The sequence below is a fragment of the Canis lupus genome, chromosome 6 (genome assembly GCF_003254725.2).
Source record: "Canis lupus dingo isolate Sandy chromosome 6, ASM325472v2, whole genome shotgun sequence".
NCBI lineage: Eukaryota > Metazoa > Chordata > Mammalia > Carnivora > Canidae > Canis > Canis lupus.
In genome coordinates this window covers 7,072,163-7,099,143 of record NC_064248.1, presented here as the reverse complement: position 1 = coordinate 7,099,143, position 26,981 = coordinate 7,072,163, and the positions used below count along the sequence as shown (strand labels likewise).

At 53.3% G+C, this 26,981-nt stretch overlaps 3 protein-coding genes across 20 annotated transcripts in view; 2 read left to right on the top strand and 1 right to left on the bottom strand.

The window, feature by feature from the left end:
- The window catches only part of STYXL1 (serine/threonine/tyrosine interacting like 1), a 64,884-nt gene extending 55,650 nt beyond the window's left edge, over positions 1–9,234 (top strand). For 8 of the 9 annotated variants that reach the window (XM_035718297.2, XM_035718301.2, XM_035718300.2 and 5 more), the window contains one exon: positions 8,962–9,234. In XM_035718297.2, coding sequence (XP_035574190.1) covers positions 8,962–9,093 — 132 coding nt within the window. In that variant the 3' untranslated portion in view covers positions 9,094–9,234. Of the gene's footprint in view, positions 1–4,930; positions 5,066–8,961 lie in introns of those variants that run through there. The other variant, XM_049111070.1, reaches the window with a different exon arrangement.
- Positions 9,235–10,628: 1,394 nt separating this feature from the next.
- On the top strand, positions 10,629–16,693 carry TMEM120A (transmembrane protein 120A). 2 transcript variants are annotated; one of them, XM_035718294.2, is made up of 12 exons: positions 10,629–10,808; positions 12,378–12,496; positions 12,737–12,853; positions 14,712–14,771; positions 15,014–15,109; positions 15,191–15,280; positions 15,472–15,537; positions 15,632–15,693; positions 15,846–15,938; positions 16,052–16,116; positions 16,229–16,297; positions 16,373–16,693. In XM_035718294.2, the coding sequence occupies exons 1-12, from the start codon at positions 10,728–10,730 to the stop codon at positions 16,484–16,486; spliced, it is 1,032 nt and encodes a 343-aa protein (XP_035574187.1). In that variant the 5' UTR covers positions 10,629–10,727; the 3' UTR covers positions 16,487–16,693. The 2 variants fall into 2 exon arrangements, with proteins under 2 accessions (XP_035574187.1, XP_035574188.1); XM_035718295.2 differs by lacking the exon at positions 10,629–10,808 and adding an exon at positions 11,120–11,265.
- Positions 16,694–16,849: 156 nt separating this feature from the next.
- The window catches only part of LOC112646051 (NADPH--cytochrome P450 reductase), a 69,009-nt gene continuing 58,877 nt past the window's right edge, over positions 16,850–26,981 (bottom strand). For all 9 annotated transcript variants that reach the window (XM_035718292.2, XM_035718284.2, XM_035718287.2 and 6 more), the window contains 13 exons: positions 23,438–23,566; positions 21,787–21,936; positions 21,126–21,250; positions 20,702–20,791; positions 20,273–20,371; positions 19,178–19,294; positions 18,956–19,074; positions 18,626–18,807; positions 18,396–18,545; positions 17,843–18,113; positions 17,611–17,756; positions 17,440–17,525; positions 16,850–17,353 (listed from right to left, as the gene is read on the bottom strand). In XM_035718292.2, coding sequence (XP_035574185.2) covers positions 17,209–17,353; positions 17,440–17,525; positions 17,611–17,756; positions 17,843–18,113; positions 18,396–18,545; positions 18,626–18,807; positions 18,956–19,074; positions 19,178–19,294; positions 20,273–20,371; positions 20,702–20,791; positions 21,126–21,250; positions 21,787–21,936; positions 23,438–23,566 — 1,809 coding nt within the window. In that variant the 3' untranslated portion in view covers positions 16,850–17,208. The remainder of the gene's footprint in view (positions 17,354–17,439; positions 17,526–17,610; positions 17,757–17,842; positions 18,114–18,395; positions 18,546–18,625; positions 18,808–18,955; positions 19,075–19,177; positions 19,295–20,272; positions 20,372–20,701; positions 20,792–21,125; positions 21,251–21,786; positions 21,937–23,437; positions 23,567–26,981) is intronic.

The following is a 26,981-nucleotide window of genomic DNA, read 5'->3' as shown; positions in this document are numbered from 1 at the left end:
CACTATATTCATTAAATAGCAACTCCCCATTCTCCTTTCTCCCCTGTTCCTGGCAGCTACTTTCTGTGTCTATAAATTTGACTACACTAGGTACCTCATATAAGTGGAATCATACAGTATTTGTTCTTTTGTGTGACTGGCTTATTTCACCGAGCAGAATGTCCTCAAGGCTCATTCATATTATAACATATGTTCAAATTGCCTTGCTTTTAGAGGCTGAATCATATTCTGTTGTATGTAGTATTCATTCACTGTGAGCCCATCTGGGCCTGGTATCAAATCCAAAATATTATCACCAAGACTGATATCAGGGAGCTTACTGGATATGATTTCTTCTAGGAGCATAATGGTTTCAGGTCTTAGATTCAAACCTTTAATTTATTTTAAGTTATTTTGAGTTAATTTATTTTGTGTATGGAGTAAGACATGATCCAGTTTCACTATTTTGGATATGGCTGTCCAGCTTTCCCAATGCCACTTATTGAAGAGACTGTCCTTTACCTGTTGTATATTCTTGTTTCCTTTGTCATAAATTAATTGAAAATATATGTGTGGGTTTATTTCTAGAGTGTTTTGTTACATTGATCTATGTGTATATTTTTATGCCAACCCCATCCTGCTTTGATTATTGTAGGTTTGTAATATGGTTTGAAATCAGGATGTGATGCCTCTAGCTTTTTCTTTTTTCTCAAGATTGCTTTAGTTATCTGAGGGTCTTATGGTTCTGTACAAATTTTAGGATTGATTGTTCTACTTCTGTGAAAACTTCCATGGGATTTTTTTTTAAGTTTTTATTTATTTATTCATGAGAGACATAGAGAGAAAGAGAGAGGCAGAGACACAGGCAGAGGGAGAAGCAGGCTTCATGCAGGGAGCCTGACGTGGGACTCGATCCCAGGTCTCCAGGATCACACCCTGGGCTGAAGGCGGTGCTAAACCACTGAGCCACTGGGGCTGCCCTTCCATGGGAATTTTGACAGGGATTGTGTCGAATCTGTAGCTTGCTTTGGGTAGTATAAACATTTTAACACTATTAATACTTCCAATCCATGAACATGGAGTATCTTTCTATGTATTTGTGTCTTCTTCAGTTTCTTTTATCAATGTCTTACAGTTTTCAGCGTACAGGTTTTCACCTCCTTGGCTAAATTTACCCCTGGTAAATTTATTTTATTCTTTTTGATGCAATTGTAAATGGGACTGTTCTCTTAATTTCTCTTTCTGGTAGTTCATTATTAGTGCATAGAAGCGTACCTGATTTTTATGTATTGATATTGTATACTGCAACTTTATTGAATTTGTTTATTAGTCCTAACGGTTTTTTGATGGAGACCTAGGGTGGGTTGGCTTGCCTGCTTGCTTGCTTGCCTGCCTTCCTTTCTTTCTTCCTTCCCTCCCAACTTCCTTCCTTCCTTCTTTCTTTTTAAGATTTTATTTCTAAGTAATTTCTGAAACCAGTGTGGGGCTTGAACCTACAATGCTGATATCAAGAGTCATATGCTTCACCGAATGAGCCAGCCAAATGCCCCTCAAGATATTTTTGATTTATCTTTTAATTCTTCATTGACCCATGGGTTGTTCAGTAATCTCCATATATTTGTGCATATCCTAATTTTTTCTTGTAATTGCTTTCCAGTTTTATACCATTGTGGTCAGAAAAGATGCTTGATAATATTTTATCTTATCAAATTTATTATTATTTGTTTTGTGGCCTAATATGTGATCTGTCCTGGAGGATGTTCCATGTGCACTTGAGAAGAATGTATATTCTGCTATTTTGGGATGGAATGTTCTGTAAATGTCTGTTAAGTCCATCTGGCTATTGTGTCATTTAAGGCTAGTGTTTCCTTATTGATTTTCTGTCTGGATGATCTTATCTGTTGATGAAAGTAGGGGAATTAAAGTCCCCTATTATTAGGGCACCTGGATAGCTCAGTAGTTGAGCTTCTGCCTTTAGCTCAGGCCATGATCCCGGGGTCCTGGGATCGAGTCCTGGATCAGGCTCCCTAATGTCTCTGTCTCTCTCTGTCTTTCATGAATAAATAAATAAAATCTTTTTTTTAAAATAAAATCTTTTAAAAAATAAATAAAGTGCTAAAAAAAAGTCCTCCACTCTTATATTGCTGTCTATTTCTCTTTTTAGGTCTGTTAATATTTGCTTTATGTATTTAGGTACTCCTATGTTGGGTGCATAAATATTTACAAAGTTTTCATCCCCTTGTTGCATTGACTCCTTTATCATTACATAATGACCTTCTTTGTCTCTTATTAGAGTTTTTGTCTTAAAATCTATTTTGTCTGATATAAGTATAGCAGCCCCCGCTTTCTTCTGGTTTCCATTTGCAGAGTATCTTTTGCTGTCCCTTCACTTTAAGTCTGTGTATGTCTGAACATCTGAAGTGAATTTCTTAGGCAGCATATAGATTGTTCTTCCTCTTTCTTTTAAATCCATTTAGCCACTCTGTGTTTTGAATGGAGAATTTAGTCCATTTACATTTAAGGCAATTATTTATAAGTATGGACTTACCACCATTTTGTTAACTGTTTTTTGGCTATTTTTATAATTCCTTTTTTCCTTCTCTTGCTTTATTCCTTTGTGATTTGATGATTACCCATAGTGGAATGCTTATTCCTTTCTCTTTATTTTTTGTGTATCTATGATAGGTTTTTGCTCTGTGGTTACCATGAGGCTTACATAAAACAACGTAGAACAGTCTGACTTCAGTTGCTAACAACTTAAGTTTTTGGGTTTCTTTTTGTTTTTAGATTTTATTTATTTGATAGAAAAAAAGAGCACAAGCAGGTGGAAGAGCAGAGGGAGAGGAAGAAGCAGTCTCCCTGCTGAACAGAGAGTCCAACGGGACTGAATCCCAAGACTTTGGGATCATGACCTGGGCTGAAGGCAGACACTTAACTGACTGAGCCACCCAGGCACCCAATAACAACTTAAGTTTGAACACAGTCTAGAGCTCTACATCTTTACTACCCCCTTCCCCAATGTTTTATGGTTTTGACATCATAAGTCACATCTTTCTCTTTTATATCTTTAAAGAATTATTGTAGTTTCAGTAATTTGTACTATTTTTGTTTTTTAACCTTCATGCTAGATTTATAAGTGAACTTACCACCTTTACATTATATTATTCTGAATTTTACTTTGCTGGTGATATTTATATTTGCCTGTTTTCCAATTTTTTAAAAGATTTTATTTATTTATTCATGAGAGACACAGAGAGGCAGAGACATAGGCAGAGGGAGAAGCAGGCTCCCTGCAGGGAGCCTGATGTGGGACTCGATCCCAGGACCCCAGGATCATGACCTGAGCCAAAGACAGATGCTCAACTGCTGAGCCACTCAAGTGCCCCTATGTTTTCCTCTTTTCCTGATACTAATTAGTGCTATTTCGATTCAGCTTAAGTCCCTGTAACATTTCTTGTAAAGCTAGTCTAGAGGTGATGAACTCTGTCAACTCTTGATTACCTGGAAAACTCTATCTCTCCTTCAATTCTGAAGGACTGCTATGCTCTGTGGAGTATTCTTGGTTGGCAGTTTTTCTCTTTCAGCACTTTGAATATATCATGTCACTTCTTTCTGGTCTGCAATGTTGCTGAAAATCTGCTGAGAGTCTAACAGGGCTTCCCTTGAGGGTACCGAGTTGTTTTCCCTCATTGCTTTTAAGATTCCCTCCTTGTCTTTAACTTTTTTTTTTTTTTTTTTTTTTTGTCTTTAACTTTTGACAGTTTAATTGTGATAGGTCTTGGTGTGGATCTCTTTGGGTGCATCTTTTTTTTGAATTCTCTGGGCTCTGGTTATCTATTTCCTTTTCCAGGTTAGGGGCATATTCAGTGTTATTTCTTCAAATAAGTTTTCTGTCCCTTTCTCCTTCTGGTCCTTATGGGATGCCTGTAATGCTAACATTGATCCTTCTGATAGTGCCCGTAAGTCCCTTAAGGTATGCTCACTGTTTTTCTTTTCTTTTCTTTTCTTTTTTTTTTTTTCTTTTTTCTTTCTTTCTTTCTTTCTTTCTTTCTTTTCTTTCTTTCTTTCTTTCTTTATTCTTCTTTATTTATTTCGGTCTTTCTTCTTTCTCCCTTCCTTCCTTCCTCCTTTCTTTCCTCCTTCCTTCCTTTTCATTCCTTACTTCCTTCCTTCCTTCCTTCTTTCCTTCCTTCCTTCCTTCTTTCCTTCTTCTTTCTTTCTTTCTTTCTTTCTTTCTTTCTTTCTTTCTTTCTTTCTTTCTTTCTTTCTTCTTTCCTTCCTTCCTTCCTTCCTTCCTTCCTTCCTTCCTTCCTTCCTTCCTTCCTCTTTCTTTCTTTCTTTCTTCTTTCTTTCTTTCTTTCTTTCTTTCTTTCTTTCTTTCTTCCTTTCTTTTCTTTCTTTCTTTCTTTCTTTCTTTCTTTCTTTCTTTCTTTCTTTCTTTCTTTCTTTCTTTCTTTCTTTCTTTCTCTTTCTTTCTTTTCTGTTCCTCTGCACGGTCTTTGAGTCCACAGATCCTTTCTTCCATTTTGTTAGTCTGTGGTTGAATCCTTAATGTTATATTTTTTCAGCTCAGTTATTGTATTTCTCAGCTCTACGATTTGTTTGGTATTCTGATGTTTTCTGTCTCTTAGTTGGAAATCTCACTTTGTTCATGCATTGTTCTCCTGACCTTAGTGAGCATCTTTATGACATGAACTCTTTATCAGTTAAATCACTTGTCCCCATTTTATTAAGAATTTTTTCTAGGGACATCTGGGTGGCTCAGTAGTTGAGCGCCTGCCTTCGGCTCAGGTCATGATCCCGAGGTCTGGGATGGAGTCCAGCCTTGGGCTCCCGGCGGGGAGCCTCCTTCTCCCTCTGCCTATGTCTCTGTCTCTGCCTCTCTTTCTGTGTCTCCTATGAATAAATTTTATTTATTTATTCATGATTTTATTTTATTTATCATAAGCAGAGGGAGAAGCAGTCTATCTGCAGGGAGCCCAATGGAAGACTTGATCCCAGGACCCCGGGATCACAACCTGAGCCAAAGGCAGATGCTTCAACCACTCAGCCACCCAGGTGTCCTCATTAAGATGTTTTCATGAGGTTTTAGCTTTTTCTTTCATTTGCAATGTATTCTTGTTTTTTCCTTTCCCTGACTGTTTATTTCTGTGCATTAGGGAAAACAGCCACCTTTCCCAGTTCTGAAGGAGTGGTCTGGTGTAGGAAATGAACCTTATGGTTCAACTCTTTACTAGTTCTTGGTTTTCTCTCAAACCTTTTCGATTTTCCAAGCAGCCTGCTTTGTTTTTAGTGGTGGTCAGTATTAGAGGGTTTCAAGACCTGTCAGTTTCCTAAAGGGGGAGGATCTCAGTCTACACCTGGGTTCAGGCTGATTGGAAGCCTGACTGTGAGAGAGCAGCTTTAAAAGTCTGCAAATACACCTTTTGTTAGGGGAAGACTGGAAGATAGGCATCTTTGTCTGCTTTTACTGAGCCCTGGGACGATATAGCCAGTTAAGAACTATTTCTTATTTCACTGCTGTCCTATTGAACCCAGAAACACAAGCTCCACTGGCCATCTGCTTTCAGTTATTTTGGGTATAAACCCAGAGTGGAATTGTTGGATCATATGGTAATTCTATTTTTACTTTTTTGAGTAATCACTATACTGTTTTCCATGGCAGCTACACTATTTTAAATTCCCACCAACAGAGCACCAGGGTTCCAGTTTCTCCACATCCTTGCCAATACTTGTATTTTCTGTTGTTGTTGTTTTTTTATTAAATAGTAGTCATCCTAATGGGTATGAAGTGGTATCTCATTATAGTTTTTCCTCTTTATTGTGTTAAAATACACATTATATTTACTGTCTTAACCATTTTTAAAAGATCTTATTTATTTTGCAGAAAGAGAGAGCATGTGCAAGCGGGGGGAAGGGCAGAGGGAGACAGAATCTCAAGCAGACTCCATGCTAAGCCCACATGGGGCCTGACATGGGGCTTGATATTACAGCCCTAAGATCATGACCTGAGCCAAAACCAAGAGTTGGCTGCTGAACCGATTGAGCCATCCAGGTGCCCCTTAACCATTTTTTTTTTAAAGTTTACAGTTCAGTGGTATTAAATACTTTCTAGTGTTGTACAGCTATCACCATCATATATCCCCATAACTCTTTTCATCTTGTAAAACTGAAACTCGATACTTATTAAACACCGACTCCTCATTCTCCTCTCCCTCAAGCCCTGCAACCACCATTCTACTCCCAGTCTCTATGATTTCAACTACTCTAGGTACCTCACATCAGTGGATCACACAGTATTTGTCCTTTTGTTGACTGGCTTATTTCATTTCTGATAATGTCCCTAAGGTTCATCCATGTTGTAGTGTGTGTCAGAATTTCCTTCTTTCCAAAGATAGAATAAGAGTCCATTGTGTATATATGCCACATTTTCTTTTTCTATTCATCCGTTGATGGAAACTTGGGTTGCCTCCATGTTTTAAGTATTGTGAATGATGCTGCTACAAATATGGGTGTATCAATATGTCTTCAAGACTCTGTTTTCAAATTTTGGGTAGATACCCTTAAGTGGAGTTGCTGGATCATATGGTAATTTTAATTTTTTAATTTTAATTTAATTTTATTTTTTTAAAGTTTTTTTGGTATTTTTAATTTTTTGAGGGATCTCCATACTGCTTTTCCACAGTGGCTACACCATTTTATACTCCCACTAACAGTACACAAGGGTTCCAATTCCTCTAAATTGTTGCCAAAGCTTGCTGTGTTCTGTTTATATATATATATAATAACTATCTTAATGGGTGTGAGGTGGTATCTCATTATAGTTTTGATTTGCATTTTCCTAATAATTAGTGATGTTGAGAAAATATTTTCATGTACTTATTGACCATTCATGTTACTTCTTTGGAGAAATGACTATTCAGGCTCTTTGCCTATTTTTTAATTGGGTTGTTCAGGGGGTTTTGTTTAGTTTTAGGAGCTCTTTCTATATTCTTCATACTAACACCTGGATATAAATCAGATACATGATTTGGGAGTTATTTTCTCCCATTCTGTGGTTGCCTTTTCACTCTGTTGATTATATCTTTTGATGCATACAAGTGTGTTATTTGTATTTGTATTGTAGTCCAATTTGTCCATTTTTAAAATTACCTGAGCTTTTAGTGTCTTATTCAAGAAATCATTGCCAAATCCAGTGTTATGAAGCTTTTCTCCTGTGTTTTCATCTAAGATTTTGATAGTGTAAGCTCTCACAGTTAGGTCTTCAATCATTTTGAGTTAATTTTTGCACATGGTGTGAGGTAGGGGTCCAGCTTGACTCTTGCATAAGGATATCCAGTTTCCCCAGCATCATTTGTTGAAAAGACTATCCTTTCTCCTTTGAATGGTTTTGGCATCCTGTTGAAACCATTTGGCTGTTATATCCTATTCTTTTGGTCTCAATGTCTATCTTTATGCCAGTACCACACTGTTTTGATTACTGTAGTTTTGTAATAACTTCAGAGATTTGAAATCAGGAAGTACGAGAATTCCAGGGCTGTTCTCTTTTTTTCAAGATTGTTTTGGCTATTTGGAGGTCCCTTGTGATTCCATATGAATTTTAGCATGGGTTTTTAAATTTCTGCAAGAAATGCTGTTGGGATTTAGTAAAGATTCCATTAAATCTTTAGATACTTCAGGTAGTACTGACATCCTAACAATATCAAGTCTTCCTATGTGCATAGGATATCTTTCCATTTATTTCTGTCTGTTTCTTTCAGTCATGTTTCATAATTCTCAGGGTACAGGGCTTTTACTTCCTTGGTTAAGTAAGTTTATTCCTAAGTATTATATCCCTTCTGATGCCAGAGTAAATGGAATTGTGTTAATTTACTTTTTTTAATTTTTAAAGATCTTATTTATTTATTTGAGAGAAAGAGATCGAGCACAAGCACGAGCAGGGGGAGAGGCTGAAGCAGGCTCCCTGCTGATCAGGGAGCCTGATGCAGGGTTCAGTCCCACAACCCCAGGATCATGACAGATGCTTAACCAACTGAGCCACCCAGGTGCCCCTTAATTTACTTTTCAGGTTATTCATTGTTAGTGTATAGATATGCAACTGACTTTGAGTGTTGATTTTGTGATTTGACAACGTTGCCAGATTCATTTATTCGGACAGATTTTTTTGGTGGAATCTTTAAGATTTTCTAAGCATAAAATCATGTCATCTGCAAACAGAGGTAATTTTACTTCTTCTTCAATTTCTATGTATCTTTTTTTCTCCCTCCCTCCTTTCCTTCCTTTTTGCTCTGGTTAGGACTTCTGGTACAATGTTAAATAGAAGTGGTGAGAGCTGGCAGCCTTGTTTTGTCCCCGATCTTAGAGGAAAAGCTTTCCAGCTTTCACCACTGAGTGTGATGTGACCTGTGGGGTTGTTGTATGGGGCCTTCAGTATGTTGAGGTGCATTTGTTCTCTTCCTAGTTTGCTGAGGCCCCACTTTTCCTTTTTCCTCTGTCCTCAATCTGTTAAACCAGCTTGTCCTTTTCCCTCCTGCATTCTAAGGTAGACACCTGAAAGAGAGCAGCTTTAATTTCCCTTCTTTGGAGAATTTCCCTGTAGTTCTCTTCCCCTTTTCATCAATTTATCCATTCACAGTGCAAACCTTTGTTGAGGTTGCACTGTGTGCCAGGTGCTCTCAGGGTGCTCTCCTGCCCACAGGAGTTATCACTTATGTTGTCTCAGTCTTCGCAAGGTCCATTGGAAATAAAACGATCTCTGTCTCCATATCCACCAGCAGAAGGGCTGGCTCAAAACAGAGCCAGTTTCTATAACTCCTTGTCCTGCTGTGTTAACCTCAGGCTGCTGCCATTTCTGTGTCCAGCTGTTTAGCCATGTTGCTGGTCCATGGGCAGGTGTTTCCTGTCCCTCTTGAGCTGGCTGTGTTATAGCGGGAAGGGCCCAGGTTCAATCCTAAAGTCTGTTTTCTCTCCTTGTGTTGACAGAAGTCCTGGGCCTTTGTCAAGAAGTGTAAAAACAACATGCGTCCAAATCGGAGCTTGGTGGCTCAGCTGTCAGAATGGGAGAAGGTGATCCTCGGAGATTTTGTCACAGACATCTTGGATCCACTCTACTGATCTTCTCTGTGGTCCAGCTATGGGTCCTGAAGAACCTTGTGGGGGTGGGGTGGGGGTGGCGCTCTTGTGGGTAGTGGGCCAGGCTGTGTAACCAGGTTGGTGTGGAAAGAGAAGGCCTTTGCTGCCTGGAGTCTCGTGTCAGCCTCCTGCAGTGGTTCTTCTCAGGCTCCTCGTTCACACCACAGAGCAGGTGTACTCTGCTCAGACTCAGCAAGAACCCCCATCCCTGGGTCATCTGGGACCACCCCTGCCACACTCCTGAGGCTGCCTCTGGAAGAGCATCTGGCCCTCTGAGCAGCTCTGCCACAAGTCCCTGGTCACTTGGACCCTTTGGAGGTTTGTTTGGGAGGAGCTAGTAGCTACAGGGGTTCCTCCTGCCTTGTGTTGGTCCACATGGGTGTCATAATGCCCACCCACGGGCGGATATCTGCCAGACCCAGACTTGGCCCAGGTGCCAGGCTCCACAGCTCTGAGATGCTATTGGCACAAGGTACACCCTTGCCTCAGCCCGGGTCCCAGCACACCCCACCACTCTGCCCTGTTGATGATTTGTTCAGATTTCCTTTCTTTCCTCTCCCACTCGTTTCCTCCCCCACTCATTTCCTCCTGGCTGGGTTCCCCAAGAAGAGATTACTACCCCTCTTAACTCCCACACTCATGTTTCTAGAAGCTTCTTCAGAATGTGCTTCCCAGCGCTGACAGCACCCACAGCACCAGTCAGGAGAGGGCACGCAGGATGGGACTGAAAAGGAATTTAGGATGTCCATGTCCATTCAGCATTCCCTGCCATCTGCGTGCAGCTGGGGGTGGTGGGGGGACATAGAGTGAGGGCCATCTCACCTCTCAGGACTCTCTGCTGACGGGTAGTGCCCCACCCCCTCCGTCCCAGGAAGCCCAGTTCCCTCAAGCAGGGGGGTTTTGCCTGAGGAACAAGGACTTTCCAGTCAGCGCAGGCTTGGGATCAGTTAGGATACGGGCCAGAACAGAGCTCGGGAAGGCTGCAAGCAGCGGCTCAGAGACCTTCGGGTGGGAAGGGCAGAGCCGCTGTAAAGTTTTCATCGGGGCCATGGCGAGGATTAGGCTTGGGCATTAGCGCTGGCAGCCTGGCGGCTCCGTGAAGGACAGCAGCGGGGAGCCTGGGGGCAGGGAGCCAGCAAGGTGGCCGCTATAAAAGTGCATCCGGGAAAAGAGGCTCGGAAGCCTCTCCCCGCAGAGGCGCAGCTTTCGCAAGGACAAGAGCGTCTAGGCAGGGGTCACCTCCGTGGGCCTCGGTTTACCGCCAGCACCGGGGCCGCAGCTCTGCGGGCCCTAGCGCGCGGCTGGCGCGACCCCGTGGAGCCCAGCCCGGCAGCGCCGCGGCGCCGGCCCGGGCCCCCCGAGCTCCGCGGCGACGGCGGCCCCGGCTGCGCTTGGCCCCGCCCCGGCCCCGCCCGGGGCCCGGATTGGCCCAGGCAGGGGGCGGGGCCAGCGCGCTGGCGGCCCCAGGCCTTTTCCCATTGGTGGTGGTGGCGGCGCGAGCCCGGAAGCGGCCGGGGGCGGCGGCGGAGGCGGCGGAGGCGGCGGAGGCGCCTCGGGCGGGCCGGGGTTGCGGCGCGGCTCTTGACTCGGGTTGTCCCGCGCGTGGCCAGGCAGCCATGCAAGCCCCGGCTCCGGGCCCGCTGGGCGACTGCCTGCGGGACTGGGAGGAGCTGCAGCAGGACTTCCAGAGCATCCAGGTGAGTCCCGGTGCGGGCGCCCATTGGCTCTGAGCCACGTCTCTCTGGCTGGAGGTCAAGGGTCGGGCAGCCCTGGGTCTGGCAATAGGGGGTTCAGGGTCAAGGGTCGGAGGCCCTGGCGTCGCTCCCCAGGGCGGCGAGGCCCTGGGTCCCGGCGGCCCCAGCCGGACCCTCCCCTCGGCCTCGACTGCGTGTCCGGCCGCAGCTCCCATCGCGGCCACGCGGCCGCTCCGACCCCGCCGGGAACCACTGAGCCCGGCCGGCCGGGGGCCTTGGGCGGGGGCCTCGGAAACGGGCCGCGACCCCTGCCCCTTCTCCGCCCTCTCCCAGGAGAGTGGCCGCCTGAGTCACAGCCCCGGGCCCCGGGTCCCTCAGCAGACCTGCGGCGGCGCGGGCCGGGCGCAGCCGGGAGCAGCGCCGGGGGCTGGGCCGGGGAGTGATGCGGGGCCCGTCCGGGGTGAGGGACAGCACCCCCGAAGGCAGGGCTCTGCGGCTGCTGTCGGGAGAGCCGGGGAGGGTGGGCCAGACCCTGCAGGGCCCTCGGGGCAAGGACGCGATGGGAAGCCTTCCCCCAGCACTGGGGAGCCACGGGAGGAATTGCCTGCATCTGGCTTGTGTGGACCATTGTGCTGTTCCGTGGGGAGGCCAGCAGGGAGACGGCCGCAGGTCTCCCCTAGGCAGGAGAGGGTAGCTGGTAGGGGTAGGCAGACGGGGCACGTGTGGGGTTTGAGGGGGTGTGGTAGCCCTTTTAGGGCCCCAGAAACAAGACCTAGGAAGGGTAGAGCCTGGGCCAGCTGTGTACTTGGTCATGCCTTTGTCGCTTCTGGACCGGTTCCAGCCCTTTCCTGTCTGCATTGAAGCCTTGCCGCCCCCCGGCCTGGCCAGCCCTGCTGCCACTAGTGTTCCTGGAGTCCAGAGCAGGACAGACCTACTTTCCCATACTGACCCCTGCCTGACCTTCCTCGTGCTGCCCCTTGTTGTCTCCAGGGTGCTCTTCTGGAAACTCACCCACCAGGGCAAAGTGCTCTGGAAAGCTTTGGGCCAAAGGTGCTGGGGGAGGGGTGAAAGAATTGGTCTTCACGGTGGTTCTAAGCGCTGAAGCCTGGTAACCTTTAACCTGGGAGGCAGATGCTGGGAGTGCCAGAGCAGCAGGCTTCTTGGACAACCCCAGCTCCCCGGGCACTAGCCAGCTGGGTAGGCAGGAGGATCCCAGAGAACCAGAGTGGCCTCAGGCTCCTGGAATCCTAACTCAGGGTGGAACAGAGGGGTGGGGACAACAGAGGGTGGGCTGAGATGAAGACAACCTCTGTGGAGCTAGTTTGTCTCTGGGACCGGGATGCTGTCTCTGGGATGGGGATGCTGCAAGGGCTTCTGGGCTTGCAGGGAGAGCCCCATCCCTTGGCTGGCCCTAGGGAGAGAACAGCCTCAGGGGGTCCCTGGGCTGGCTGCCTCCTTTCTTGCTCAGACCCTCCCAGGGAGCCCCTGCCCACCCCCACCCCCCACTTGCCCAGCAGGCTCTGGCTCAGGGGCCTTGCCAGCAGCCTGAGCCTTATCCCGCCCGCTCTCCAGGAGACACACCGGCTATACCGCCTGAAGCTGGAAGAGCTGATCAAGCTGCAGAACAGTTGTACTGGCTCCATCACTCGGCAGAAAAAGCGGCTCCAGGAGCTGGCTCTTGTCCTGAAGAAGTTAGAACTGGCCCTCACCCCCCGCAGAACCCCCCACCCCCACCCCGCCCAAGCCTCCCATACCCCCCTGGCCCAGGGCTGGGGATGAGTGTCAGATCTGGGGCAGGTAGAGAACTGGCACTGACTCCTGAGTGTCCCAGGGCCCCTGTTTGCCCTCCTGCCCCACAGGGGTCCAGTGTGACACACCCCACCCACCACCCCACTCCCCTCCTCTGACTCTGGATTTCGCGGGCCCTACAGATGTAAACCCTCCCTTCAATCGGGGGCCAGAGAGGCTGCGCAGGAGCTGGAGAACCAGATCAAGGAGCGCCAGGGCCTGTTCTTCGATATGGAGGCCTATTTGCCCAAGAAGAATGGGTGAGACCCCCCTCCCCTGAGCTCTGTTCACAGACACTCCTGGGAGAGTGGCCTGAAGCATGGTCTTGCTCTACTTGGTCACCTGGCCAGCAGATGCTCCCTGGACCCACTCTGGGCTGAGCAGGCAGGCACGAGTGACAGTGACAGTTGATTGAGATGGGTGTTTTGTGGGGGAAGGACGGGGGATGGAGGAGCAACAATGAGGGGCACGTCACCCAGCATGGTGGTCAGGGAAAGCCTAGAGGATCAAGGAGTGAGCTGGGCAGGCACAGGAGGACGGGGACAGCATGTGGCCAGAGCTCAGGGTGGGAGGTGGAGAGGAGGCCAGAGGCAAAGCTGGGCTTCCGAGCTGGCTTCAGGCCCAGTAGGCTGGGCAGAGTGACCCTTAGGCCAGGCACAGTTGCCGAGGGGGATGGCAGGGGACCGTGCACAACCCTAGGTTGAGTAAAACACATCCAGTGGAGGCCACGGGCAGCAAGACAGTGGGGAAGGAGCATGTCCCAGAGGGCGACGAAGGAAGGAGCGGTGGGTAGCCTCAGATCAGACGGCCCTGGGGTGGGGGTGGGGGTGGGGGTGTTGGTGTCAAGTGCCATACAGAGGGGCAAAGTCAGGGATGGAAATCAGGGATCAGCCACAGGGTGGTGGAGGGGAAGTTGCTAATGGGGAGACAGGTGAGTGTAGGCAGCTCTTCAAAAGCTTGGAGGTGAGTAGAAGGAGAAAGCGGCTGGGGCAGGGGGAGGCTCATGCTTGGCTGTTTGTGTTACTTGGTACCTAGGGAATCTTCGAGCATGTCTACCTGCGGGGAGCTCGGCCCTCAGAGCACAGACCTGGCAAAGGGGAGTCCCAAAGGGAGATCCCTGGGGAGCTGGCAAGGGTGGGGCGTGGGGCCTTCTCATTTGTGATGAGAGGGTGTTTAGAGAGGGTGAGGAGGGGTCCTGGAGATGTCAGCCGCAAGGAGGGAGGGTTTGACGAGGCCTCGGCAGGGATGGCGTAGGGAGCCGGTGGTGATGCTCGGAGGTGGCCTGGTCCAAGTGCCCACCGCACCCCATCGTCTCTTCATAGCCTGGGGCAGGTTTCCGAACCCCTCTGAGCCTGTGCCACGGCCCGAGTGTGAACAAGGGCTTAGGTTGTCGACGCACTGATCGGGCACACAGGCTTGGTCACCTCTTGGAGCTCGCCAGCAGAGAGGGGTGATCACACAGGCTCCGTCGGCAGAGTGATGGCATCACGAAGCTGGGGGTGATGGGCTTGACAAGAAAGTGGCTGACGTGGAAGGGGGCTTGGCGACTCAGCTGACTCGGGAAGGGAGACCAGGGTCAGGCGGCCTGGGAGCCTCAGGGAGGGCCAGGGTCCAAATGGTGAAACCAGCTTGGGAAGCTGGACACCCGGGGTCAGAATACGAGCAGAGTTTCTGAGGGACCCCGCTCTGGCTGGGAGGGGGCCCCGGCGTGTCCATGATGTGGGGCTCCAGGCTGAAGGTTCTCGGAGGTGGATGGGTGACAGGGTGGGTGTGCACACAGGCATTGAGTCCTGCCCTGGCCCACAGGGCGATTAGAGCCGTGGACACGGCTTCCATGGGGTCAGGGAGCCAGGCTGCCCCGGAGGCCCTGAGGTGGGAGGCCTGGGGGGACAAAGGCAGGATGTTTGGTTTCCCTGGGAGCAGGGAACAGGCAGAAAGGCGGGAGCCCAGTGTTTCCTTCCAGTGGAGCTGGATCGCACCCCCCAGGTCAGAACCCTAAGCACTACCCAGGGAAGGCCGCTTGGGGGGTGGCGGCCCCCTTCTGGCCTGGCCCCCGGCTCTGTGCACCTGGCGTTCCTCTGTCAGGGGCCTCTCCTCACCTGGCGTCCCCTCCTCTAGGTTGTACCTGAGCCTGGTTCTGGGCAATGTCAACGTGACACTCCTGAGCAAGCAGGCTAAGTAATTTGCCATCGTGCGCTGGTTCCCAACCCGCTCTCTGCCCTCCTGGGTCCTTTGCATCCTGCCCCAGCTCCCCTGGCTGAGCCCTGGGGGGCCAGGGCCGCTGTCCCCTGCTGGTACCCCGCCGGCCCCAAGCTGCCTACGGAAGCGCGTCTGGAGCAGGAGCCTTCCTGCGGGCCGAGGCTGGGGTGGGGGGGCCCTGCCGGCAGCCCAGCCTGTGCCACGAGTGTGTACCCACCCAGGTTCGCCTACAAGGACGAGTATGAGAAGTTCAAGCTCTACCTCACCATCATCCTCATCCTCATCTCCTTTACCTGCCGCTTCCTCCTCAACTCCAGGTGAGTGTCCTGCTGCTCAGGCCCGCGCCCCGCTCCCTGTTTCCTGCTGGCGCCTGCGCCCACCCTCCGTATCCCCCGCAGGGTGACAGATGCCGCCTTCAACTTCCTGCTGGTCTGGTACTACTGCACGCTGACCATCCGAGAGAGCATCCTCATCAACAATGGCTCCCGGTGGGCGAGGGCAGGGCCTAACGTGCTCCCCGGGTCGGGGAGGCTGGGGGGGCCTCTGGGGAGCCACGGGACCAGGGTACTGGTTTCCTCCCGCTTTGGCCTGGGTCCCTGTCCCCGGGCACTGGTCCTCGGGGGCCGGGGCGGTGGGGGGGGGGGGGGGCGGCTGGAGTGACAGTGGCTTTCTGATACAGGATCAAAGGCTGGTGGGTTTTCCATCATTACGTGTCTACGTTCTTGTCAGGAGTCATGCTGACGTGGTGAGTGGCCAGGCTTGGCTCCCAGGGCCTGGGGGCGTGTGGGCCAGAGAGAGAGAGAGTGAGCTCACTCCCCTTCCCTCGCTTTCTGCCTTAGGCCTGATGGCCTCATGTACCAGAAGTTCCGGAACCAGTTCCTGTCTTTCTCCATGTACCAGAGTGAGTGTCTTGGGGGGGCTCGACACGAGATGTGGCTCAGGACATGTGTCCTGGCTCAGGACATGAGGTGTGGCTCCTCCACGGGGAGGGCTGGGCCGAGAACACGGGGCACCAGCACTGTCAGCCCCGCTCTCACTCCCCCTGCCCCCCAGGCTTTGTGCAGTTCCTGCAGTATTACTACCAGAGCGGCTGCCTGTACCGCCTGCGGGCCCTGGGCGAGAGGCACACCATGGACCTCACCGTGGGTGAGCCAGCTGCCTCCGCTCCTCGGGGTGGGGGGTGGGGCTGACGGGCAGGGGTCCTTCCCCACCCCTGGGCCTCTGAGAGACGTCCCTGTCCTGCCCCTTCCTCCTCACAGAGGGCTTCCAGTCCTGGATGTGGCGCGGTCTCACCTTTTTGCTGCCCTTTCTCTTCTTTGGACACGTAAGTTGTCTCTGCCCCCGAGCGTCTGGCCGGCATCCCTGGCTCTGGCTGTGGGCTCACGGGGGACTGGCTTCTGCTGTTTGAACCCCGCTCCCACGTCCCTCCCTCCCAGTTCTGGCAGCTTTTTAATGCGCTGACCCTGTTCAACCTGGCCCGGGACCCTGAGTGCAAGGAGTGGCAGGTGAGCCGGGTGCCCTAGGTGGGACGCCGTGAGGGCCATCGCCCGGCCCTGACCTGATCCCCTCTCCTCCCCCAGGTGCTCATGTGTGGCTTCCCCTTCCTCCTCCTCTTCCTCGGCAACTTCTTCACCACCCTGCGGGTTGTGCACCAGAAATTCCACAGTCAGCGGCACGGGAGCAAGAAAGAATGAGTCTGGGTCTTCCCCTACTTGGCTCCCCACGGCCCCCCTGGCCTGGAAGGGGCTTCTGGCCCCTGTGTTGAAGGGGATAGGAGGCTCCCCTCATCCGGGAGGGTCCCTTCCGCTCTCCCTGGGGTTTTGTGGGCTCTGTGGGCCCCGAAGGCGACACTAGAGGAGGAGGACTGGCCCCAGCAGCCTGAATAAAGGAGGAGCAGCAGATAGGTGGCTTGAGGTGTGTGCTCTCCCATGGGTGAGGCGGGGCCTCGGCGCTACCACGCCTGGGGTGTGTGGAGCACCTGAGCTGCTGTCCCTGGGGCTCAGAGATGAGTGGACCCAGGGGGAGACCCCACACCTACTCAAGCGATAGCAGCCAAATACAGAAAACAGAACTTTATTCCAAGGACGAGAGAGTATTTAAAATTATTTACAGTCATTGAAAATGACGTGGAGGGGGCTGAGCCCTAGCTCTGCGAGAGGAGCCCCTTCTGCGCAGCCCCCCCACCGGCTCAAGGTGTTCACACAACACACACCCTTGACCACTTGCCGCAGGGCTGGGGTGCTCCAGGGCTTGCGCCTTGGGGCCTGGGCCAGTTTCTGCCCCGGGCCTGCCTCCTGGGGGAGGGCCTAGCAGAACCCATCCCGGGAGACTGGCAGAAGGGGGCCAGGAAAATGATTACACGGGGAGGCAAGTCTGTGGGGCCTGAGGGGCCGAGTGAGGTGGGGCCGGGTGGCTTCTAGCTCCACACGTCCAGGGAGTAGCGGCCCTTGGTCATCAGCTTCTTGATGTAGTCCACGGCCTGGGCATGCTCCATGGCCCCCACCTCAGCCACGATGTCGTAGAAGGTGTTCTGCACGTCCCTCGCCATGTTCCGAGCGTCCCTGGGGTGAGAAGAGGGGGCGCTACGCCGGGGGGCCCCCCCACGGACGGGCAGGCCTTGCATCCCCCCTCCTCTGCCCTCACTCACCCGCAGACATAGATGTGGGCACCGGCCTCGTGGATCAGCTGCCACAGATGCTCCTTGTCCCTCTTCAGTAAGTGCTGCACGTAGACCTGGGGGGGGGAAGGCAGAGACCCTGTGAGCAGCGGCCCCATGGCTGCGAGTCCCGGCTCCCGCCCCCCGGCCCCGAGGCCTCACCTTGTGGGGCTGCTCCCGGGAGAAGGCCACGTTGAGCTGGGTGAGGGAGCCGTCCTGGTGGAACTGGGCCAGCTCCTCGCGGTACAGGTAGTCCTCGTCAGAGCGGCGGCAGCCGTAGTAGAGCAATGTCTCCCCCACCTCCTTGCCTGGGCGGTGGGGCAGGAGTGAGCAGGGACGTGGCTGCACGGGACCTCACGGGACCCCAGAGAACCCCGGCCAGGCCCGCACTTACCCTGCTGCCGCAGCCAGGCCCGCTCCTGGATAAAGCCGATGAATGGGGCCACCCCCGTGCCGGGCCCCACCATGATGACCGGGGTGGCCGCCTTGAAGGGCAGGCGGAACTGGGACTTGCGCACGAACATGGGCACCAGGGCCCGGCGCCCGTTCTCCCCGGCTGGCTCCTTGGCGCGCAGCCAGCTGGTGGCCACGCCCTTGTTGATGCGGCCGGACCGGGTCTGGTACTCCACGGCCACGGCGCAGATGTGCACGGAGTTGGGGTGGACCTGGGATGGGGTGGGGTGAGCACGCCTGAGGCTCCCTCCCTGCGGCTGCCCTCCCTGCCTCCATCCTGGGGTCCTGCTCAGGGCTCTTCCCCACCCTCGGGGTGCCCCTGGTTCCCCAGAAGCCCTTCCTGGCTGGCCCTGGATGCGGGCTGGGAGCCGGTTGTAGTGTCCCACCCGCTGGGCCCTGGGCTCTAGCTGCCTGCCCGCACCCCTGGGGAAGAGCTGGGGCCACAGTTTAGGGCACCCCACAGGCCCTGCCCTCTCTAACCAGCTGCCCCGCACCTTGGAGGACGAGGCGATGGAGTAGTAGCGGGCCTGGAGCCGGGGCAGCAGCTCGCACAGGTGGTCGATGGGGGGCCGCAGGGACGGGTAGTCCTGCAGGATGGCCAGGATGTGCCTCCGGGCCTCCACCACCCAGCTCAGGTACAGCTCCTGGGGGAGACGGGAGCGGGGTGAGGCGCGGACCGAGGTGGCGGCGCCCCGGGTGCCGGCAGTGGGAGGGACGGGCCTACCTTGCCCTCGCCCGAGGAGGAGGCCATCTTGCGCAGGTGCTCCTGCTCGGTGGGCTCAGAGGCGTACTGGGCCAGCTCGTAGAGCACGTTGGTGCGGGGTGGGTTGGTGATGTCCAGGTAGTAGGTGAGGGCCGTGCGGTAGGAGGTGGGGCAGGGGAAGGGGTGCTTCTTGTTGGACTCCTCTGCGGGGAGAGAGGAGGAGGATCTGGGGTCGGTGGCCGCTGCTCTGGCACCTGGAACCGTGGGGCCTCGGGCCCTGGGGACTCATTTCCACCAGCCGCCTCGGGCCCCGGCTGGAGGAGACGGGGCGGCCTGGATTCCAGGACTCACCGTCAAGGTTGTTCAGGGACATGACGACGTCCAGGTCGGCACCCAGGATCTCGCCAAGCTGGTTGACCAGGGCAGAGTCATTGGCTGGGTACACGGCCACATGGTCCCCAGATTCATACCTGGGGGGTGGAGGGGAATGTGAGGCTCAGGTGGGGTGGGGTGGGGTGGGGGAGGTGGCCTGGAGGCCCCAAGTGGGCTGGGGGCAGGGGCGGCTGCTGGCACCTGAGTTTGGAGTCTGAGATGTCTAATTCCAGGTGCATGAGATGGCGCTCCGTTCCCTGGTTCAGTTTCCGGTTGGTGGTGACCGCGGCCAAGAACGGATTCTTGGCATCAAAGGGGCTGGGTGGGGAGGAGGGCAGCTCAGTGATTGGCCAGGTCTTCCATCTGAATCTCCCTGCCCCCAAGGGACCCTTCTGGTTTCACAGGACACGGGGAACCGTAGAGCCGGCCTCCAAGGGCCCCAGGAAGGCTCTCCAATTGTGTGAAAGGTTCTCCCACGGGTCCATCCACGGGTCCATCCACAGCAGCACTCCCATAACCCCCCCGAGTGAACAGAGCTAGGTTATCTGTTCCCCATTTACAGATAAAGAAACAGAGGCTGGCCCCTAAAACCTGGGGAGACCTGCCACATGCCACCCAGGAGGACCCGGCCCCTTGAAGATGGCTCCCCAAGACCCAGGGTGACGGGCCCCCTGGTGACGGGAGCAGAGCACCCTCACCCCCCACCCTGGCCTGTGTGCCGGCAGATATGGTTTTACCCTGCACGGTCACTGAAATGGGGGCTCTCCTATGAAGGCAGAGCTGCCGGTCTTCAGTCCTGGGGGCACCAGAGAGACTTTTCCTGGGCGCCCCCAGGAGCAAGGCAAGTCAAGAACCCAAGAGAGGAACACTGTTTTTGGACAAAAAGTCCAAATACTGAGGCAGGTCTTAAGGCAGTGAGCCCTTGTGCTGACGTTCAACCTGGACCCACAGCCAGACTCGCCGTCCTGCTCTGTACACTGGTCTACACCCCCGCCCCCCGGGATCTTTATGGAGCACAATGTCAAATGAACAACACACCGAGCTCCAGTCTCCCCGGGGTCGGGCCCTGGCCTGAGGGACCACTGGGAGGGGGCATGGGAGAGGCTAGGGCCAGGGTGCAGGCAGCCTCCCCTCCCTGCTCTGGGCCTCATGCCCTCCTGTGTGGTGGAGATGAGATCGTGGTGCTCCCACCCATGCCCGTCCTGGACGAGGGGGGAGATAAGGAAGCCCCACGGGATGGCCAGCTGCTGGGTGTGCAAGGGCCACAGGCCCCCAACCACGCTCTCCACCACTCACGGTTTCTGGTTCTCGTAGCTCTTCAGACGGCCCATCTCTCCCACGTACACCTTGGCCATGTCTATGTCTGTGTGGACCACAAGCTCATACTGGCGAATGCTGGAAAGGGGAGACGGGGTGAGGCGGGGAGGGTCCGGAGGTGGTAGGAAGGAGAGCGAGTGGACACGGAGCCAGGAAGGTCTGGGCAGCCTGGGGTGCTGCAGGCTTTGAGCTCATTCTGTTATAAGGCGAGGAAAGCCCTGCACGGTCCCTCACTTCCAGGCAGAGCCCAAGTGCCTCAGTCTGGGACTGGGACCCTCTCATTCTATGACTGAGCTTCTACCAGTTTCTCAATATGTCCCCCCCAACCCGTTACCTCACCAGGCCTGGTCTCCCACCCTTGGGGGGCACTGGGCTCTGGCCCCCACCCAGTCTGTGGCATACCCTCACCTGGACTCCTCTCCGGTGGCTTCCACCCCGAAGTGTTCGCATACGGCCGGCCAGAACTGCTCTCGCCACGTGATGAAGTCCTCCTCCAGGCTGGTGAGAGGAGGGAATGAGCCCGGCCCCAGGGAGCCCCTGCCGCAGGCTGGCCACCCCGGGCACCCCTGGGCCCCCGGCCCCCTCCCCACGCAGCCGGAGGCCGCCCAGTGATGTGACTGAAGGGACTGGGCAGCGCTTGGGGTATCTGTGCTAACCCAGGGCAGCGAGAGGATGGGATAAAGCAGGGGCGTGGGGTGGGGACTGCCATCTGTTGTCCTGGGTGGTGCCTGGCAGGAGACTCGCTGACGCCTGGCTTCGCGCTCCCCTCAGGTACCACAGTGGGCCCCAACCCTGTGGGATTGGGGATGAGGGGCAGGGGGCAGGCACTCACTTTCCATCGTCATCGCCCATCCCCAGCTCAAAGATCCGCTGGGCGCCGAGCTGCTCCAGCCGCTTGTCCACGTACTTGCCCATGGCATTGAAGTGCTCGTAGGTCTTGTTCCCAAGGCCAAACACCTGTATGGACAGAGGAGCGGGTCTGAGGCTGGGTCGGGGTCGGGGGTGGGCCTCTCCGCTGCACCCTTGGGCCTCCATGGTAGTCAGACATCTTGTGCTGTGAGGCGGGACCGCCTGGCCCCTGGAAGTGGCTTTGTTTCAGTGCCATGCAGCCTGTAAGCCTCAACCCTGGGTGGGCAGCAGGTTGCTCCCCCTGCCCACCTGGTGCTCCTGGCCCTGCTAGGAGGCCATCTTGGCCAGCCTGCTAGGCCTTTCTCCACTTCAGTGCCCCACAACCAATGCCCCCTGGAGACAAGTGGGGCTGGGGACAGGGAAAGGGATGTTCTCAGCGTGGGGCCTGGGCAGAAGAGGCGGCTGCCCTGGGTCGCCCCGCCAGGTGCCCCAGCTTGAAGCCCCCTGTCCTGACACCTCTGCCTGCCCTGACTGGTCGGAATGAGGTAGAAACTGGAGGCTTTCCCCTTGGACACGGGGTCCAGAGGCCCAGGAGAGGCGCCACAGGCTGGGAAAGCCCCCGGAAGGAAGATGGGTTGGCTCACCGCATACTTGACTCCAGAGAGGTCCACATCGGTCTCCTGGAGCCAGTCGTAGAAGTCCTGGGCATTGTCTGTGGGGTCCCCTTCACCATAAGTGGCCATGCAGAACACTGCCAGGGAGTTCTCGATCTCTGGCAGGCTGCCCAGGTCGGCCTGGGGAGACAAGAGCCGGGCCCAGGCCCAGTGACCCATGACTGAGCCACGTCGGATCTGCGCCTGATGGGATGCAGACAGACGAGCCCGTGCCCTGCCCACGTAGCTGCCAGCCAGGGATGTCCTGTGTGCTGTGGGACGGGACAGAAGGGCTCCTTCGGGAAGGGGATCCAAGCAGTCAGGGAGGGCTGCATGGAGGTGGCTGGCGTTTGAACCAGTGAGTGGGACAACTAGACATGTGTTAGTTTTGAGTGGCGGCAGTACGTTGCCATAGGAAAGGGAGCAGCAGGCACAAAAGAACACATGTGGGGGCCTGGGTGGTGACAGGCAGAAGCAGGGTGGGTGCTGGGCCACCAGCTGGCACTCAGAACCTGGTTCCCTGTGCCCCCGGGGGGAGAACCTTGTCATCCCACAAAGTCCTGGGAGCACAGCAGGCCCTAACGAACTGTTGGCCAACTTAAAACACAGGTCTGCAGACAGATGGGTGGCGGTGGCGGTCACTGACACTGAAGGTCGGGGTGGGGTGGGGACGGGAGCCCAGGTCTGAGGGAAAGGACGTGGGCAGCAGGCTGGACCTGGGCCATGACTGGCAAGGACCCCATCAGGGGAGGAGCAGGATGGCGACGCTGGACTCCTCCCCAAGACCACCTGCTCCCTGCCAGCCTCTTCCCCTCCCTGGCCCCTGCCTCTACCTCAGGCAGGCCTGGCTGTCATTAGCTCTCCTGGCCCCCAACAGGCAAGCAGACCAGTGGAAGCTCCCTGGGCTCTGGAGAGCTGCCGCCATGCTCGGGGAAGGATGAAGAGCAAAGGCCGGGAGGAGAATGAGCAGGGCAGGCCTGCCCCACATGGTCCCCCTAGAGAGGCTAGGGGCAGCAGACAGCAGGAAGTGGGCCCGAGTCCCGCAGACAGTCCTGTGGTGACACCTTGAGGGCAGCTAATGGGGGACGGGGGATCCTGCAGCTCCAACAGGGGGCCTTAACCCCCCAATTCTCAGGCTCCCCAGCCCCTCCGGAAGTGCTCCGGCCCCGTGGACCCTCTTCCTGCTCTGGTTACAGTTAATACACAAGAAACACGTGAGTTAATACAGCCTCGTCTCACAGCCCAGCCACAGGGCTCTGTGAGATGCGCCCCCACTGCCCAGGGTTGCACGGCCGCCTCCCCTGCTGCTGCAGTTTGAGGGCAGAGCAGGGAGACGGCAAACAATTCCTTCCCGGACTGCTGGGACCTGTTCACTGTTCAAGCCGTGCCCGATCCCCTGGTGCTGAGCCCCCCTACGCACACTGGGCCAGCTCAGGAAGCTTGGAGCAGGGCAGGCTGGGTATGCACGGCGCCCGGAGCTCACATCTGCACGCCTGGGGCCACGTGGCTGCCTGGACAAATGGCAGGGGCTGCCCATTCCTCTCTGTCCCTTTGGCTGGCTCAGCCCTTTACACATACGGCTCCATGATCTGGGCACCCTGGTCAATGCAACTGGAAGGGCCGGGGTGTGGGGAGTGCTCACCAAGTCATATTCCTCGGGGTCTGCAGCCATGCCCCGCATCCCGTAGCGGTGGGCGTCCTTGGACAAGCGGTTGGCAAACTCCTCCGCTGTCCCCGTCTGGGAGCCGTAGAACACGATGATGTTCCTGCCCTAGAGAGGGCCAGACACACGGGGTCAGTGACGGACCAAGAGCCACAGGCTTCACCAGAGACTCGAGGTGACTGCAGGGCAGGCTAGGCAGGTGGGGTCCCTCAAGGGGTCCCCTTCCTTCCTGCCTCAAGTCCTCCTCTTTTATTTTTTTTAAGATTTTATTTATTTATTCATGAGAGACACACAGAGAGAGGCAGAGACACAGGCAGAGGGAGAAGCAGGCTCCACACAGGGAGCCCGACGTGGGACTCGATCCTGGGACTCCAGGATCATGCCCCGGGCTGAAGGCGGCGCTAAACTGCTGAGCCACCCGGGCTGCCCTCAAGTCCTCCTAAGTCACTTTGGAGTGATCGTCTCGCTGCCACAGCTACTGTGGTGGACAGTGACCAAGGCCACCTAGCCACACAGCTGCAAGATCATACTTAGGACAGATTATTAAGTGACACATGAAAAGACACAATGGAATGTTCAGTGGAAAAAAAAGTGAACAAATAGGATGTATAGCACACTCCCATTTTGTTCTGGACTCACTGCGTGTACATCTATGCATTTTGCTCTCTCTCTCTCTCACACACACACACACACACACACACACGTGCGTGTGCCAGGGGGAGACTCGCAAGCAGTATACCAAATGGAGAACCGTGGGCGATTCCTAAATCCACATTATACAAATCTAGACGATAGGAAAGGTACCCAGTGGATGGGCTCCCACGCTCCTCACTCCACCTGCCTCCTCCCCATGGCCTCTGCCGCAGCTGCTGAGAAACAGGACCTGTATTACCCAGACTCCCTTGTGGCCAGGGGTGCATCAAATCAGGTCTAGCCCACTGGACATGCTCTGCAAGATCTGAAAGGTGCGAGTGAGGCACAGGTCACCTTCCAGGCCCTTCTGTGGACATGAGGTTTCCCTATGGTAGGGCTCCAGTGCCCCCAACCCCTGGGGTGCTCTCTGGTTTGTGCGCAGAGTCCTAACGTGAGGGTACAAAGGACAAAAGAAAACGTATGGGTTATAATTGCCCTAAAGCATTCTCATACCTTTTATATTTCCCGAATGTCCTACAGATCATCTAAAAATGTATTTTTAAATAATCACTACAAAAACTACTTAGTGAAACAGGAAATCTTATGATTTCAGGTTAAGGGGACAAAAAAGGATATAAGATAGTAGCTAAACGTTTACAGTGGCATCAAAACACATGAAATACTCAAAATAAGCTTTCTGAAAACTGGCAAGAAACCACCGATGAAGGATTCAACCAAAGTGAGCGGCACAGAGGCCTCAACAGACAGGAGGTCAGTTCTCCCCTCCTCGATCCGGGAACCAGTACGAGGTGCGATATCCGAACAGCTCTTTGTACCTCCACAACTTCATCCCGAGGTCATGTGGAGAAAGAAATTCCTCCACTGGAACGTTACTTGACAATGAGGAGGAGAGATGCCGTGAGGCAGATGGAGCCCAAAGCCGTGAGGCTCAGTGAAAGGCGCTGGCCACGAAAGGCCACATATGGAATGATTCTGTGATACAGAAGGTCCCAAACCGGCAATTCTCTAAGGGGCCTAGAAAGTGGCTGAACCGGCTGCTCTGGGCTGAGGGAGAGCAGGTTAGGGGGTGGGGAGTGGCTGCTAATGGATACAGGGTGTTTTTGGGGTGACGAGAATGTTCTAGAATGGATTGTGGTGGTGGTTGGCACAAATGTGGGAATACGTTAAAAACACTGAAGTATATACTTTAAAAGGGTGACCTGTATGGAATGTGAGCTGTATCTCACTAAAGCTGATGCCCCAGACAAATACATATAAAATAATGGCCAGGAAAATAAGAATGGGGTGCTATTTCCTAGCAATATGGAAATTAAAACAAGCTTTCTAAACCTCAGTAGGATACTGTCCGCAGATGGCCAAAGTGCTGGGGCAGGAAAATATAGAAAAAGGCCCAACCAAATATGTATGGGAATTATGTATTCGATAAAACTAGTGGGGAAAGACAGATGCTATTACATGGAGCTTAGTGGGTACAAGACGTAGCCCTGGGTTCATGTCTCGCATCTTATACCAGGATAAATTCTCAATAGACTGAATTCTAATTATGAACGAGAGAGAACTCAAAAACACTAAGAAGAAAATGTGCAAGAATTATTTTCTCTTTAATGATCCAAATTGCAAATAACCCAAAGTCCAGAGGTCACAGGAGGAATAAAGTGCCCTGTACAACTTCTACACAGCAACACACACACACACGATGAGCCAGGTCAAGATACAAACTATTAAGTGGGAAAAATATTTTTTAATTCCTGTCACAAACAAGGGGATAATCTCCTTAATCATTTTAAGGAATTCCTCGAGAAGGATCAATCCCGACAGAAGGGTGGGCCAAAGATTTGAATGGAGGAGAATCTATAAAAAAAGAAATGCCATCACAACATCCGAAAATCTGCTGAAACTCATTCATAAGAAAAACGTAAATTAGAAATACACAGAGATAGCTTTTTTTTTAAAACCTAGAAAACTGGCAAACCTCCAAACTTGGATGATAAACTCTCCTGGCAAGGCTGTGGGGCAATAGGTCTTTGCACACGCTGCTAATGAGAGTGCCTGGTGCAACCCTGGGGGCGCAGGGTGGGGGCTCAATCTGGCAGCTTCTATCACGATTACTAATGCACTCTACTTTGGATCTAGCACTTCCCCTTCTGGGGTCGGACTGTATTTACAGATGTGGACAGTGGTCTCCAGAGCCGCAGCTGCATGGTTTCTAAGAGCTAAAGGTCAGAAATGTTCTAAGTGCCCCTTGACAGGGCAAAGTCCAAACAAATGATCGTATTCACAGTCACATAAGGAAATCACGATGCGGCCACAGTAAAGGAGGTGGTGTCTCTGAATTACTATCAAAGGAGCTCCAACACAGATAGAAAGTTTAAAAGTAGAAAGGTAAAGAAAAGCATGGTTTAGGGCAGTGCATGTAATATGCCACCTTTTGTGTTTTGAAAAGGTGTAAAATAAGAGTCTAGGGTTTTTTTGGTATGTGCGCAGAGGCTCTAGAAGGATCCACAAAATGCTAAGAACAATGGTGATGAGTGGCAGTGACAGGAGAGAGGCTCCCCCCTGAACAGTCTGTTTGGGATTTTAAGCATGTGAATGCAGCACTCTCCCATAAAATGAAATACTTGAACACAAAGAACACCGTGGCTGTGCTCTGGCCACAGCTATTGTGAGGCTTAGGCTTACATCCATCTGCTCGGCGCTGGGCCTGGACTGGGAGCGCGCACAGGGACAGCCCCCCCCCCCCCCCCCCGTGTGGGAGGGAGGGGCTAGGCTCACAGTGTTCATGAAGGAAACACCCAGAAAAGAAGAGTACGCTGTCCTGGCCAAGCAGAGCAGCTTCGAGGCTTTAGTTAGACGAGTATGTCTGCGCCCA

Excerpts from the sequence above, each read along its gene's own strand:
- TMEM120A (XM_035718294.2), top strand. The coding sequence starts at position 10,728 with ATGCAAGCCCCGGCTCCGGGCCCGCTGGGCGACTGCCTGCGGGACTGG. Across the intron at positions 12,497-12,736 it reads CTGGCTCTTGTCCTGAAGAA|ATGTAAACCCTCCCTTCAAT; the intron begins GTTAGAACTGGC and ends CGGGCCCTACAG. Across the intron at positions 16,298-16,372 it reads CTGAGTGCAAGGAGTGGCAG|GTGCTCATGTGTGGCTTCCC; the intron begins GTGAGCCGGGTG and ends CTCCTCCCCCAG.